The sequence below is a fragment of the Sphaerodactylus townsendi genome, linkage group LG12 (assembly GCF_021028975.2).
Source record: "Sphaerodactylus townsendi isolate TG3544 linkage group LG12, MPM_Stown_v2.3, whole genome shotgun sequence".
Classification (NCBI taxonomy): Eukaryota; Metazoa; Chordata; class Lepidosauria; order Squamata; family Sphaerodactylidae; genus Sphaerodactylus; species Sphaerodactylus townsendi.
Window position 1 is genome coordinate 41,424,078 of NC_059436.1, and position 14,959 is coordinate 41,439,036.

Sequence of the window (14,959 nt, forward strand, 5' to 3'; positions counted from 1 at the left end):
GGCATGAAGGCTTGCCAGATCTAAGCTGGAGTTAAGGGTAGAGCCTGGGGAGGACAAGGATCTTGGTGAGGGACAGTGCCATACAGTTTTTTTCTCCCAGGTACCCATGTTCACTAGAGGAATTGATCTTTGTAGTTTGGGGCTGAGCTCCAATTCTAGGGCAGTCCCAGATCTCACCTGGAGGGCAGCATCCTTAAGCAACCAATCAGCTCTGTTGGGGAGGGAGGTAGATTCAGCATCCTGTCCATGCCAAATGGTTGATCAGGAAGATTTTTATTGGCTCAAAGCCATTGGCTTTAACAAGATAATATTTAATGTTAAACCTTGCAAAAGGAGTCAAGTGTTAAAATGTTTTTAGAGGCATCCCTGAATAACTATTTTCAAAACAGGAAGTCAAAATGTTTCACATCTTCCACAAGCCAATTTAGAACTCTGAAATGTTGCCAGATTTCATTTCAGAATTAAAACCTGGAGACTACAAGCTTTTTATGGAGTGCCAAAAGAATCCAGTTTTAGTCTCAGAAAAGAATGAAGGTGCCTCAAGATCCAGTTCAAAACTAGAAGTGTCTGTATACAAGCCTCCTCGAGATCAATCCATTCAGTCAGGTCTTTCAAGACGCGGAAAAGCCAGTGAGAAAATATCTGTCTGAATCACCCTTCCTTCCTGTTCAATATCATGCAAGAAACAGATCTGCCTGTCATTTTCAAATGCCATCTATATTTAACACCAACATTATTACAGCAATAAGGCAAAAAATTTACACTCTGAGAACTAAAATAAAATATGTAATTGGGTTCTTTTGTGAATACAGGTGGGAACCTCCCATGGCATGGATGTGTGGACTCCAAATTTGTGGTTGGGGGCAGGTTGAGTTAGCAGCAGAACCTGCCAGGCGCTTGAACAAAGTCACTCAATGTTCTTCAATGCTATTGGCTGGGATGAGGATTCTACCAGCCAAGCTATTGGTCTGGCTGCAAGGTGTCGGGGAGAGGGGGAGGATCTAAAGCATTCAATGTTGATCATAAAAACTATATCACACTATATTTTTGGCTACAAAAGGGATGCTGAAAACTGAAGCATGTGCATCTGTGGTTGCTGCCCAGATGAAATGGAAAATTTATACACTTTAGTGAGGGGTGGGGGGCTGACATCTTGTCAAGGCCACCCACTCTGGAAGGGTCGGGAGGAAGGGTCGGGAGGAGGAGGGGGAAGCACGGATAACAGGGTGCTGTTTCATTCATTTGCTTGTGGGCTTCTTAGAGGTAGAGGTAGTTGGCGAACGACTATGTGAACTGAATGCTAGACCTTGACAGGCCTTTGGTCTGATCCCCCATAGCTCTTTGCAGGTCCCCCAGATTCCATTCTGCTACTTGAGACCTTTCATACCAGGGACTGCCTCAATGCTTTCTGCATGCAACACACATACAGTAGGCATATACATTGAGCCTGAATGCAATTTCACATCTCTCAATATTCTGCCTCCAGTAACATTGGAGTGAATAGATGCATCCCCATGAACTAAAAATAAGAGTTCTGCCCAAGCTCTGCCAATTAGAAGAAATCAGATGCTTTTATTTTCCACCCAGCATGATATTTCAACTTCACATTCACCTTTCCTCCCCAAGAAGCTGTATAATATGTACAAAAAATGTGCATTCATTTACCCCCATTTTCGAGACTTCACAAAGAAGCTATCAGGACTTCCTAACAAAAATCATATTGAAAGGAACAGGGTGGGGGTTTTGTGCTTTTTTGCCCTCGAGACCATTAAAGTGCATCGTATAAATCTGCCTTGATTTAGCCATTTCCAGAAGCTCCGGAAAATGCCACTTTAGCCATGTGCATTTGATGGCATTCTTTAAGAAGTTCCAGCAGGGGTCTCCAGATAATGTGACCAACCTCACCGTTCTATCACTGAATCATTGTCAATTCCCAAATAACTGATCAAGGGATGGGAGGGTTTTAAAATAGCACCTCATTTGATGTGATTCCACAGGAAGAATGCCTATTTCTTTTTCTCCCCGCAAAGGAGAACCACATAGGCATAAGCCCTTAGATAAGCCCTGCTAAATCACACAAAAGAGAGCCAGAATGGGGTTAATGGTTAAGAGCAGTGGTGAGATTCAAATAATTTAACAACCAGTCCCAGTGGGATTCAAATAATTTAACAACTGGTTGTATACAAGCACCATTTTAACAACCGGTTCTGCCGGAGTGGTGCAAACCTGCTGAATCCCACCACTGGTTAAGAGCAGTGGACTCTAATCTGAAGAAGCGGGTTTGATTCCCCATTCTTCCACGTCAGCAGCAGACTCTTATCTGGTGAACTGGGTTTGTTTCCCTGCTCCTCCACAAGAAGCCAACAGGGTGACCTTGGGTCAGTCACAGTTCTCTGAGAACTCTCTCAGTCCCAATGACCTCACAAGTGTCTGTTGCGGGGAAGGGAGGGGAAGGGAAGGAGTTTGTAAGCGGCTTTGAAACTCCTTGCATTTGAGAAAAGCAGGGTATAAATCCAAACTCTTCCCCGCAAAAAATAAAAAATCTAACACCCTGCTCCCCAAAGTGGCCAACCAGATTCCACAGAAGGCCCATGAAAAGGAGTACAAAGCTACTGTCCCTTGAGCAGCTACAATACAAAGGTACATTGCCTCTGATAATGGAGGATCTATTTCACCATTGTTGAATCTATCTATGGTGCTCAAGGAGACATACAAGATTCAATCCTCCCATACACTGAAAAATATCCCAGAGTGGAGGCCTGGCTAGAATCTACCCCATGACATGTTTCTTCTCTATAGATGAGGAATATATTTTGTCTGGAGGAATGGCTCACTGTATGAGCCTGTACCTACAGTCTTGCCTGGTACAGCCCAAAAACAATAAGGCCAAATGAGACATGTCAGGGAGAATGAGTGATTCATTTCTAAATCAAGGTGCTGATCTAAAGTCATGCTCCAACCCTCCATGGGAGAAACAGGGCTCTGGAGACAATCTGGTCTCAGAACTTCTGTCCTCTCTAGCTTATCCACTGAGTGGAACCATGGCAAAGCATTAGTACCAGAGAGAGAGAAAGGCTGGTGGGGTAGCAACTGCCCACCCTACTTCTGAAAAACCACAGTAGATTCCAGGCTGCTGAATCTATCCAAAGTCTTATAAAATGTCTCTTAGAGCACTTTCAAGGAATCGGGAACAAGCTTTGCAAAGGAGTGGGGACTTCTGGAAGATGAAAGAGGGTTCCACAGTGACAGTTGTGGGGTAAGCAGGAGATCACTGGTTCAAATCCAGCTGCAACCACAAACTCAATGGTTTCAGGTTCAACACTCCTCCCCCTCCCTATCTGCAATAGGGAAATAATACCTAAGATTTACACAGCTCTTTCAGAGTATTGTCAAAGGCTTTCACAGCAGGAATTGACTGGCTGTTGTGGGTTCTGCAAGCTGTGTGGTACTTTTCTGTTACTTTTTGCTTCTAACGTTTCGCATCTTACCATGACATGCTTCTGAAAATCCCAGCCATAGTGCAGGCAAAATATTACAAGCAAAAACTACCAGATCACACAAAAACCACAACAGCCGTTTGCAGAGTGCTTTTACTCACAGTGTTTTACTGTCTCCCTAGTCCAATATTATTATCATCTCCATTTTTCAGACAGGGAGAATGGCTTGACTAAAGACACACAGTGAGTTCCCAATCAAGACAAGATTCGACTCGGGAACCTTACGCATCACACCTCATTCTCATCACTGTGCTATGCCAGCTTCCATAACAGGGAGGTCCTATATGTAATGGTCCTATTGATGGACTGAGATCCGAGAGGCTCTCCCTACCTTGGAACTTGCTTGGGACAGACACAACCTAAACTACTTCTCAGGGGAAGATAAAATGGAGGAGAAGAAAGGTTCTTGGAGAAAGGGCAGGATTTAAAAAGAACTACATAATTAAATACCAATCTACTTTACGGGGTTGCTGTGATAAGGTTTACCAAGAAGATTAAAATGTACTCCTTGGAACTCATGGAAAGCACTACATGCATGTAATGCAGGGGTGTCCAACTTTGGGGGCCCAGATGTTCATGGACTACGATACCTAGCAGCCCCTGCCAATTGCCATGCTGGCAGGGGCTGATGGGAATGGTAGTCCATGAACATCTGGGGCCCCAGAGTTGGACACCCCTGATGTAATGCAATTATCAAGATCACTTTGAACGGATGCATAGGAAAGATTATTAAGATCCAGCTCTTACAGTGCGCTTTCACTGTGTAAGCAGGCTGCCTGAGATTTTATAGAACAGGTTTCATCTTATTATTTTATTTAATTGACGATCCCATCTGATAACATTTATAGCAGCCACAGCTCTGTGGCCAAGGGACTGAGCTTGGAATCCTCCCCAATTCAAAACCTCGAGTCATTTATTGACCTTACAAAAAGTGACTTCTCCATGCCTCCTCGTAAGATAAGGATAATTTCCTCCAGGGGAGTTCAAGGTGGCAGAAATAAGGGCCATCAGAGGTGTTCCTAACCAGTGAATGAACGGACCCAGTCAGGGTTAGTTTCAGTTAGGTAACTGTGCCATGGCCTTCACATCACGCCAGCATCAAACAATTCATCTGGTGTGTTGCAAAAATCACAAAACAACACGCACAAGTGCTTTGAAAGCTCATTTTAAGCGTCGTGAACTATCAGCGTTTACTGATGAATTGTACTGGTTTGGAAAACGATCTGGGAGGTCATTGATTCAACGTTCCCATCAGCCACAAACTCCTCAAGAGTCCCTGAGCACTCATTCTTCCTCACCATCCCACTGTTCTAACAGCACAGTACTTGCAAGGTCATTCTGAAGGCCGCAAACAAGGTCCTGCCCACAAAGAGCTCTGCACACTCAGAGAAAACACTTCGTGAAATGCCGAAAGCGCCAATGTTTCTGGATTTCCATGGAAGCTAAACGCCACTCTTGCAAGCCCCTGAGAGCCTTGGAAGTAAATTGGCAGGACATGGAACAAGTTAAACAACCAAAGCAGTCAGCGAAAACGAATATGCGAAATTGTTCTAATGATCTTTTATAAAGCTGGGCCATTAACATTTGACGCTACACTTGCCCCCAAGCTGTGGCTGGGCAAGGCTTTTAAATAAATAAATATTAGCATTTTCCAGCGCCAGAATGGTACAGAATCCCCAAATGTAACACTGGGAACGAAGCCCACTCACGATGTCCACTGGGGTCCATTCCCTACTGAGAAGAAGAAGAGTTGGATTTATATTCCCCCTTTCTCTCCTGCAAGGAGACTCAAAGGGGCTGACAAACTCCTTTCCCCTCCCCCCTCACAACAAACACCCTGTGAGGTAGGTGGGGCTGAGAGAGCTCCACAGAGCTGTGACTAGCCCAAGCTCACCCAGCTGGCATGTGTTGGAGTATATAGGCTAATCTGAATTCCCCAGATAAACCTCCACAGCTCAGGTGGCAGAGCGGGGAATCAAGCCCGGTTCCTCCAGATTAGAGTACACCTGCTCTTAACCACCACACTACTGCTGCTCCCTGAGAGCGGACCCGACAGCCACTTTTGAGTTTCACCTCTTCCACTCCCTCTCAATCTCACTGCCTGATGTGCAGGGGGTGCAGAGATGATTCTTGGATGGGCCATGCATTGGGAGACACAGTGATTCAGTGGCAGACACCCCCCCCCACTCAATTTAAAGACAAAAGGGCCCTTGCTGCAATGAACACACAAAGCTGCTGTTCTACTGAATCAGACCTTTTGGTCCTTCAAGGTCCATATGGCCTACTCAGACTGGCAGCCGCTCTCCGGGGCCTTAAGTGGAAGTATTCTACATCACCTACTGACTGATACCTTCAGCTGGAGACACCAGGGACTGAACCTGTAAGCCAGGGGGGTCTAACTCATTTGTTATGAGGGCCTAGATCAGCACTGAAGGAGATGGTGGGCAGCCAGCAGTTGGCTTGCCAGTCCAGAATGGTCCTGGGGGAGGTGGTTGGCACAGGGGTAGTTGACATAGCTGGCACACCCCTGTGGGCTTGCCAGGCTAGATAGGGAGGGAAGGGGCTGGTCCATGGATTGGAGACTCAACAGGGCCAGCTGGGGGAATGAGGCACTTGAAGGCTTGCCAGGTCAGATTGGAAGTGTACGTGGGGAAGATGCCTGGATGGCAAGCTTGCAGTGGGATTGCCAGTCCAGGGTGGTACTGGGGGAGGTGGTCAGTACTGGGATGAAGTGCCTACCACAGCTGGCAACCCCCTCTGTTGGCTCACCCAGCCAAATGGGGAGTGGAGGGTGCCTGGGTTGGCAAGCCCACAGTGGACTGACCATGCTCCATCAGGAATGAGGCACTGTGTGTGTGTGTGTGTGTGTGTGTGTGTGTGTGTGTGTGTGTGTGTGTGTGTGTGTGTGTGTGTGTGTGTGTGTGTGTGTGTGTGTGTGTGTGTGTGTGTGTGTGTGTGTGTGTGACTTGCCAGGTCAGATTGGGAGTGGGGGGTTGCCTGAATGGACAAGCCTGCTGCAGGCTCACCAGCCCGGAATGGTAGTGTGGGATGTGGTCGGCACTGGGGGAGGCGTGGCCATATTATTATTATTATTATTATTATTATTATTATTATTATTATTATTATTATTATTATTATTATTATTATTATTATTGTTGTTGTTGTTGTTGTTGTTGTTGTTGTTGTTGTTGTTGTTGTTGTTGTTGTTGTTGTTGTTGTTATTGTTATTGTTGTTGTTGTTGTTGTTGTTGTTTTATTTTATTTATTTTGGGTATATATCCCCCCTCCCCCTAAGGGCTCAGGGCGGTGAACATAGAATATACAAGCAGAGTACAAATAAAATCAGACAATTACATTATGACTCTGCACATTTTAAAAATAAACCCCTTAAACGCAGTGTACTAATTATACAGCATAGTAACATAATAAATCAACAGATGGCATCTCGTGACTAAATCCCCTAAGAGGGGGGGGGACAGTAGGGTCCACTGATGTTATAGAGGGGGGGTGACTATGGGCTCACCAAGTCAGATAGGGTGTAGGGCGTGGTGGTGACTGGCCCTGACAAGCCCTTTCAAGGGACCAGATCCAACCCCCAAGCCGTACGTTTGACATCCTTGCTGCAAACCTCCTGCAAACAAAGTAAATGCTTTACCCCCAAGTGGTTCAATCCCTGGCAACTCCATAGCAGTTAGTTTTGGACAAATCTCTGGCAGACCAAGGGTCAAATCCCTACTCTGTTTTGAAAGCTTGGTGGGTAACATGGGGTCAGTCACACTCCGCCCAGCCTATCTCACAGGGGTGTTGTTGTGAGGACAAAGTGGAGAAAGGAAATTGGAAGCTGCTCTTGGCCCCATTGGAAAAAAAAGCAGGACAGAGTTTTTCAAAAATATGTGTTTAAGCACTGTTAAAAGATCCTGGTAGCAGGACTTTGAAAGAATGCAACAGACAGATGTTGCCAGTGGTAGTAGACAGCACTGGGCAAGACAGACCTATGGACCCGACGGTAAGAACTCAAAATGCAGCTTTACAGCTAAGCAGCAGGGGTAGAACACCTGATCCACATATAGAAAGTCCCAGAGAGGAATCTCCACTTAAAGGAGATAGCGAGCATTGGGAAAGACCCTCTGCTGCTCAGGACCCTGGACAGCTCCACCAGCTCGTGCTGAGTTAAATGGACCACTGGCTCTCAGTATATAAAGCATGAAGAACTGGAGAATTTGCAAAGTTGACCTCCAGCAGAACCAGGGCCTTCTCGGATGTAACCCAGAGCCAACACCATGGAATTCACTCTGTGTCCCAAGACATGAAGTCACCTGTCCCCTTCCCTTCCCACTTTCTAAGGGTGAGCAAAGATGAATTCTTTTCCACTGAGCGTTGGATATCAGATGGCTGTTTGTAAATCACTGGACGCTGCATATCTTTTTATGCAGGTGTTTAATTTTATGGCGGTTTTGTGGGAGATTTTTAATGGCTGGTTGATCTGGTTTTAGTGAAATTGTGTGGTTTGGAACCACTTTAAAAGAAGGCTTTCATGGCTAGATTCAACTGGTTGTTGTGGGTTTTCCGGGATGTGTGACTGTGGTCTGGTACATCTTGTCCTTTTACCTGCATCTGTAGCTGGCATTTTCAGAGGTGTATCACAGAGAGAAGTCTGTTATACACTGTGTCTGTTACACACTAGACACAGTGTGTAACAGACTCCTCTCTGTGATACACCTTTGAAAATGCCAGCCACAAGGCGAAACCACAAGGTGAAACATTAGGAACAAGATCTACCTGGAAAACCCACAACAACCACTTTAAAAGACTTTGTTCCATAGTTGCATCTTAGTACTGTAAAATAAGAACATAACATTCTCAAAGCTTGCTACAAGCATGTTTCACATTTTGGAGAAGTGAAGCTCGGAAGGAAACAATCTTGATATTAACCTCTGTCTCGCCCTTCAATGGAAGGGCTGCTTCCTGGATTCAGCATCTTCACCCAGCTCCTATTGGAAGGTTCTTCTGATCCCCTTGGTTCTATTTATGAATTATCAATGGACAGACAAGATTTCTGTATATAACCCATGCAACTCTAATAGATTTCGCTGTTACGTTGGATTTCAGTTATAAGACACTTGGAAATCTGGAATGAAAACATGAATATGATATATCCCCACTTAGTGTGTCATAAGACACACTAAGAGAGCCAGCGGGGTGTAGTGGCTAAGAACAGGCACACTCTAATTTGGGGAAGTGGGTTTGATTCCCCGCTCTGCCACTTGAGCTGTGGAGGCTTATCTGGTGAACTAAATTAGCTTGTGCACTCCAACACAGCTGAGTGACCTTGGGCGAGTCACAGTTCTTTGGAGGTCTCTCAGCCCCACCTACCACACAGGGTGTTTGTTGTAAGAGGGGAAGGGAAAGGAAATTGTAAGCCACTTTGAGTCTCCTTACAGGAGAGAAAGGCGGGATATAAATCCAAACTCTTCATAACAGCTAAGAGATGTGCAGTGCAATCCTACTTATGCTTACTTGGAAGTATGTGCCACTGTGTTCAGTAGGGCTTACTTACCAGGAAGCACAAGGACTGCAATGCAAATGATGCCCTGGAAGGTTTCCAGTTTGAATCTCATCTGGGCTGCAAGCTCTTCAAAATTGCAAACCATTCTCTCACTACCCACCCTCTCCACAATAGGTGGATAACTACCCTGACCCTCCTTGCAGTTGTCATATAATTCTACGATATTTTATGCAAGTGCCTCGAACACTGAAAGAGCTACCTAAATGCCCATTAATCATTATGCATCATTGATCATCGTTTATCCAAGTCAAGAACTAGAAAAGATTCTTAAGCGTAAAGATGTGTCACTGACAACCAAGATCAGGTTGAATTATGATCTATGACTATATATGCACGTGAAAGCCAGACAATGAAGAAATGTGGGGTTGGAAGAGAGTGTTATCGATTGCCAACCCCCACCCCACCCCAAATAAGTGGGTTCTAGATCAAATCAAGGCTGAACTGTCCCTAGAAACTAAAGTGACTAAACAAAGGCTCTCGTACTTTGGACACATAATGAGAAGATGAGAGTCACTGGAAAAGACAATAATGCTAGGAAAAGTCGAAACCAGCAGGGGAGGAGGAAGAGCCAACATGGGATGGATTGACTCTATAAAGGAAGCCATGGCCCTAAGTCTGCAGGACCTGAGCAAGGCTGTTAACGATAGGACGCTTACGAAGACATTAATTCACAGGATCACCATAAGTCAGAAGTGACTTAGCACTTAACACACACACATCTAGCTCAGCACTTTGTGAAGTGTAAGACACAAGGACCCCAGCACAAGGAATTGGCAAGTAAAAATATTACAGTGGAGAGGGGAAACCAAAGGAATGGGAGGGTGCTACTATAGCAGTTCTACTGAGAACAGAGACATCCCACTTCAAATCCCCATTCAGCCACCAAGTTCACTACAGGGAACTGGACGAGCCATCCGCTCTCCCGTTCCAAGGCTGTTTCACAAACAAAACTAGAAAGTCAGATAGCATCACCCTGGAAACATGCATTAATTGTCATTGCAAGTGTGTTGGCTAGTTTAAGTGTGATCAATATCAATTATGGCCCCCGATGCCATGGCTTTGCCCAGACAGCCAACTTCCCCCTTACCTTGACCGCTTCGGCATGGGTCACTTTGTCCAGCGGCTTCTCATTGACTTTCATGATCTGGTCGCCCACCCGGAGACCCTCCTTCTCCGCCAGGGACCCTGGCTCCACCAGGGAGACGTAGATGCCCACGCCGTGCTCGGAACCACCCCGGATGCTAAAACCCAAGCCCTCCTGGGCTTTGTTCCTCTTAAGGGTCACCTGCCTGACCTCCCCACGGAGCTCCTCCAAGCCGGAGGCCGCCGAGGGAGCTGTCCCGTCCGGGATGGTGCTGAAATCTTGCGGGGACTTCCGAGAGAGCGGCGGGAGAGGCCAGAAATGGGCAGCCGGCGCGGGAGAGACAGCTGGAGACGGAGATGCCGCCACGACAGGCGACAGGGCCCTGGCAGAGGCCGCGCCGTCGAGGGCCCCATTGGCGTTACTGGGCAAGAAGTCGGCCTTCAAGTAGAGCCCCTCGGAGGTGTACTGGTCGAAGAGGAGCTGGTCCGAGCGGGGAATGACCAGGCGTAGCATGGGCAGGAGCTGCCTTTTTTCCGGCCCGTCCAGGAGGACCTTGAGGGTCTGGACCAGGTCGAAGACGTTCCTCCGGCAGTGGTAGACGTTCAGGCAGTGGATGAACTGCTCCCTCTCGGCTTCGCTCAGCAGAAGGTTGAGCGCCCCGTGCAGCTTCCTCACGTTGGCCGACAGCAGCCGGATCCCCGACCCTGCAGCGGACCCCTGCTGGCCCCCCACCGTCGGCGCCCCCGGGGCCGAGCCCAACGAAGCGGACGAAGAAGCGCACGAATTGACAGACGCGCGGTCCAGATCCGCGCTCATCGCCTCCTCCGGGGGTCGGCCGGGGGTCGAGGGGCTGTCAAGACATTGGAGAGCCAGGTGGGGCCGGACAGGAGGGCTCCGGCTTTCAGTTGGGGGTCCCCGAGGACCTCCTCTGCCTCGTCGGCTGAAGCGGCGAGCCGAAGGACACGGGAGCCATCAGGAACGGAACGAGAAGCAGCAGGGGAACGAGCCCTTCCTTCTCCGCCCGGCCGTCCAGGAACGGAGATCTGCCGGGGGCTCCTCCTGTGGCAAGGCGAGATCCGGAGCGCGGCTCAAGTGACGCCTGCTGTCCCCCTGGAGACTTCGCGGCCGGAGCGGTGGAAGTTAGGACTGGTCCGTGGAGAAGCTGGTTCGCGCCTTCCTCTCGAAAGTCCCGGGTTTTCCCAGCCGCTCCCGGGCGCAGCCTTTTGCGCAAGGCGCTGCCTGGCCAAAGCGGCAAGGATCGAGCTTTCAGAAGTCTTGGTGGTGCTGAGCCTGGCTAGTAAAAGACATCTCCTGGCCGATGAAAGAAAAAGAAGGAAAGCGCTCCCCTCCCCACCCCCACCCCGGGCCGCGCGCTCTGCTCTCCCCGGGAGCGCTTCTGCTCTTTTGCAAGCGATTCCCACGCGCGGCAGCAGACGCGCGGCAGCCCTGGGCGCGCTCCGGGTCTCTTGCTGCTGCTGCACCTGCCAGCGGAGGGGAAGGAAAGACTTTGCAAAACTGTTGAGCTGCCAGCCGGGACCGACCAGCCTCTCTTGGCGGCGGCGGCGGCTCAGGAAGTGACGCGCCTCCCCCGTTGCCCAGCGACGGCCCGCTACAGTCCGGCTCTCAGTGCTCAGATAGTCCCGGTCCCAGAGAGCCATGCTGCAGGATGGCAGCTTCCGAGGGGGCAGGCCCCTTGGGTGGGTCATGGGGTCGCTCAGGCTTGCAAAGGTGCGTGGCGGGCAGAGACTCAACTGGTGAAGCTTCCCCTCCACTGTTTGCAAAAAAGAACCCCACCGATTGAATTTCTGCCTGCTCGTCAGCTGTGCAGAGCCCAGGTTGTTCAGGGACATGAGTGCATGGGATGATTGGCACCTTTGCAGAAATTCAACAGGTGAAGCTTTTTCCCCTGCAAAAAGCTGCACTAGTTCCTTTGTTGTGTGCCCTCCATATGTGATACTCCAGGTTTTACTGCCTCCAAATATGGAGGCTCCATGGTAAACAGGGCTGCCAACCTCCAGGGGGTGGTTGGAGATTTTCCTCAGAGAACAGAGGGAGATTCCCCACCCTCCATTAGATGCGCGCTCCTCACAGCAAATACCCCGGGGTCCTGCAGCACTCCCTACTACACCAGCAGCGACAACGAGTGCAATGCAGTCACCCCGATTCTGCCACTCCTCCCACCCCTCAGCGCGCGTCATTTCGGATCCTGGTCAGAAGTACACCTTTTTGAAACCGCGCACCGAACACGGAGCAGGGGTCTCCTCCACTTTTAATTTTGAAGTGGGGAATCGACCAGAGATCACTTTACCTGGAGCAAATGGCTGCCTTGGTTGGTAGATTCCAGTATTATACCAATTGAAGACCCTCCCCTCCTCAGCTTCCAACCAAAATCTCCAGGTATTTCTCAACCCAGAGCTGGCAGCCCTAATGGTAAAGGGTACCATATGTCTTCCAACATGACTTTTCAGGTGAGACAAATCTCTTTGCATGCTCTTTTCGCATCCATCCAAGCAGAGTCTAGCCCAGTGTTCACAGTGATGGGGGTGAAGGTGGTAAACAAACAAAATCTTGGTGAAGTCCACACGTTCCTCCCTGTTGTTTTCTACAGTGGCTAAAAATTAGGTACCAAATCCCTTAAGAAAAAAGAATGCCCTGCCCCCATTAACAGAGGCTTGACATGATTTTATTTACCAGGTGATATTATCTACCTCCATGCCATAAAAAAGCTTCAGTGACCCACCCTTGCACATTTCATTTCAGTTATTATATTTCAAGGTCACTCTTCTCCTCTTGGGCTCAGGGCAGCTACCAACATTTCATCAAATACAAAAATAATATGTCATGCCCCCACAGAGGCTTTTGTCATTTCCCCATAAACTTCAGTTTCCCCATAGTTAGAATGGTTTTAGTTCTTTGTTAAGTCTTCTAAGGGAGGGTATTTTAGTTAGCCCCTGCCCCTTTAAGACATTTCCCAATAGGCAGTTTCCTTTCTTTACCCAGCAATCCCCTGTTTCAGTTCTAGCCAGTTAGCCTGAGTGAGGTGCTAAGGATAGTTGAAAACCGGAATATTCGTGACGTCCATATTATTATATGGTGGTCCAAAGAGAACGTCAAGTTTAGCAGCAGTTAGAACTGGGAAAAGACTGAAAGAGCTGAAAGGAAGCAAGACACAGTGGACTTTCCTAAAGTAACCAAGAGAAGACACAGCCTACAGCTTCAAACCTGTTCAAGACAAGCAAGTACTCAGATAGACCCAAGGGAGGAGTTAGAGTCTTGTTTCTCTCCAGTAATAAACCCACTGTAAGAACTGTTGAACCAGGCTTGTGTCTTCCACATTCTGTCCTAGCCAAGTACAGGGCACCAAAAACAGATTCACTTGGGGGGCAGAACATAATATAAATAACTTTAAAAACATAAGTTAAAACATACCATAAAAATAACCATACAATGTAAGTTTAAAATGTGTTCCTGTAGGTTTGTTGGCAACGCTCACTAGAAAGCTGCTGCAAATGTTGAGGAGTCAGAAGAGTCCAAGTCCCCTCTAATTCAAGGACTGGCCCAGGCGCTGGCAACGAGATTCAGTGGGAGCCCTTTGACTGATAACCCCCCCCCCTCTCCGATCTTGTGAGCTTTCTAATCGATTCCCATCAGTGGTGCAAAATGGCTTTCCAGCACACAGCACACACACTACTGAGAAATTGCTGTTGTTAAAGGAGGGATTAATTGTATGCAAAGAAGCTAATCTTCTTGAAGTGAGCTTTATGCGCCTTAGCTGCGTTTCCTAATTATAACAAAGAGGTGCTTCGTATTTGCCGAGAGAGCGCTTTCCATCTCACGAAGTGTTTTTAGAAAACCTCCGCCAATTAGCTCCGAGTACACGCTGCCAAGGAGCGCGTGGGTCACGGGAGTAAGAGTATTTTAAGTGCTCATAAAAGCTGGCCGGTGTTTAAATTTCAATCGGTTTGGTTGGGAAAGGTTAAGTGCCTTTGCCAGGAGCTGTTGTGTGGCTTCTGCAACAGAGAGGGAAAGAAGGTGGGAAAGACATACCCCCCCCCCATTATTTCAAGCTGTTGTTATGCTAAATTGTTCCTATTAATTTGTAACAGCGATTTAGGCTCATTCATGTATTTGACCCTTGCAAAAACACATACACACGAGCTAAAGGGGAGTCATTACGGTCACCAGGAAAACACCCTCTTGTCTAATCCTGTGCTGTAATAGAGGTGAGAGGTGGAGAAATTAGCAGGCCTTACTTTGCTTGGCTTGAAGGTGAATTCCATCACTTGGAAACAGTTTTGCAAGGAGACACCATGGAAAGTGTAGCTACTGAGGCCAGGTTGGCTGTTCTAGTGTGTAACTGCAGCTGGGAAGATTTGCAGCAGGGCAAGACTGTTAAACTGGAATCCTTGGTTCAGTGGTTTAGAATGTTTCACTCGTATCTGGGAGACCCAGCTTAGAATCCCCACTTGTGCCATGTAACCTACTGGGGAGACCCTCAAGCCCCTTCCGCACATGCAGAATAATGCATTTTCAATCCACTTCCACAATTGCTTGCAAGTGGATTTTGCTATTCCGCACAGCTGCAAAGTGCATTGAAAGTGGATTGAAAGTCATTATTCTGCATATGCAGAAGAGGCCTAAGCTAGTCACATTCTCTTAGCATAACCTATTTCACAGGGAAGTTATGAGGATAGACTGGAGGAAAGACTGATATAAACCACTTTGGACTCCAATGAGGGGAAGGGGGTGGCAAAGAATGTTGTGGGTTTTCTGGGCTGTGTGGCCTTGGTCTGATCATTTTTGCTCCTAACA

The 14,959-nt window shown here is 47.8% G+C and overlaps 1 protein-coding gene across 2 annotated transcripts in view; it reads right to left on the reverse strand.

Moving 5' to 3' along the window:
* Positions 1–11,655, reverse strand: part of WHRN (whirlin) — a 130,443-nt gene extending 118,788 nt beyond the window's left edge. The window contains exon 1 of one of the 2 annotated variants that reach the window (XM_048513475.1): positions 10,151–11,655. In XM_048513475.1, coding sequence (XP_048369432.1) covers positions 10,151–10,963 — 813 coding nt within the window. In that variant the 5' untranslated portion in view covers positions 10,964–11,655. The remainder of the gene's footprint in view (positions 1–10,150) is intronic. The other variant, XM_048513474.1, reaches the window with a different exon arrangement.
* Positions 11,656–14,959: the final 3,304 nt, after the last annotated feature.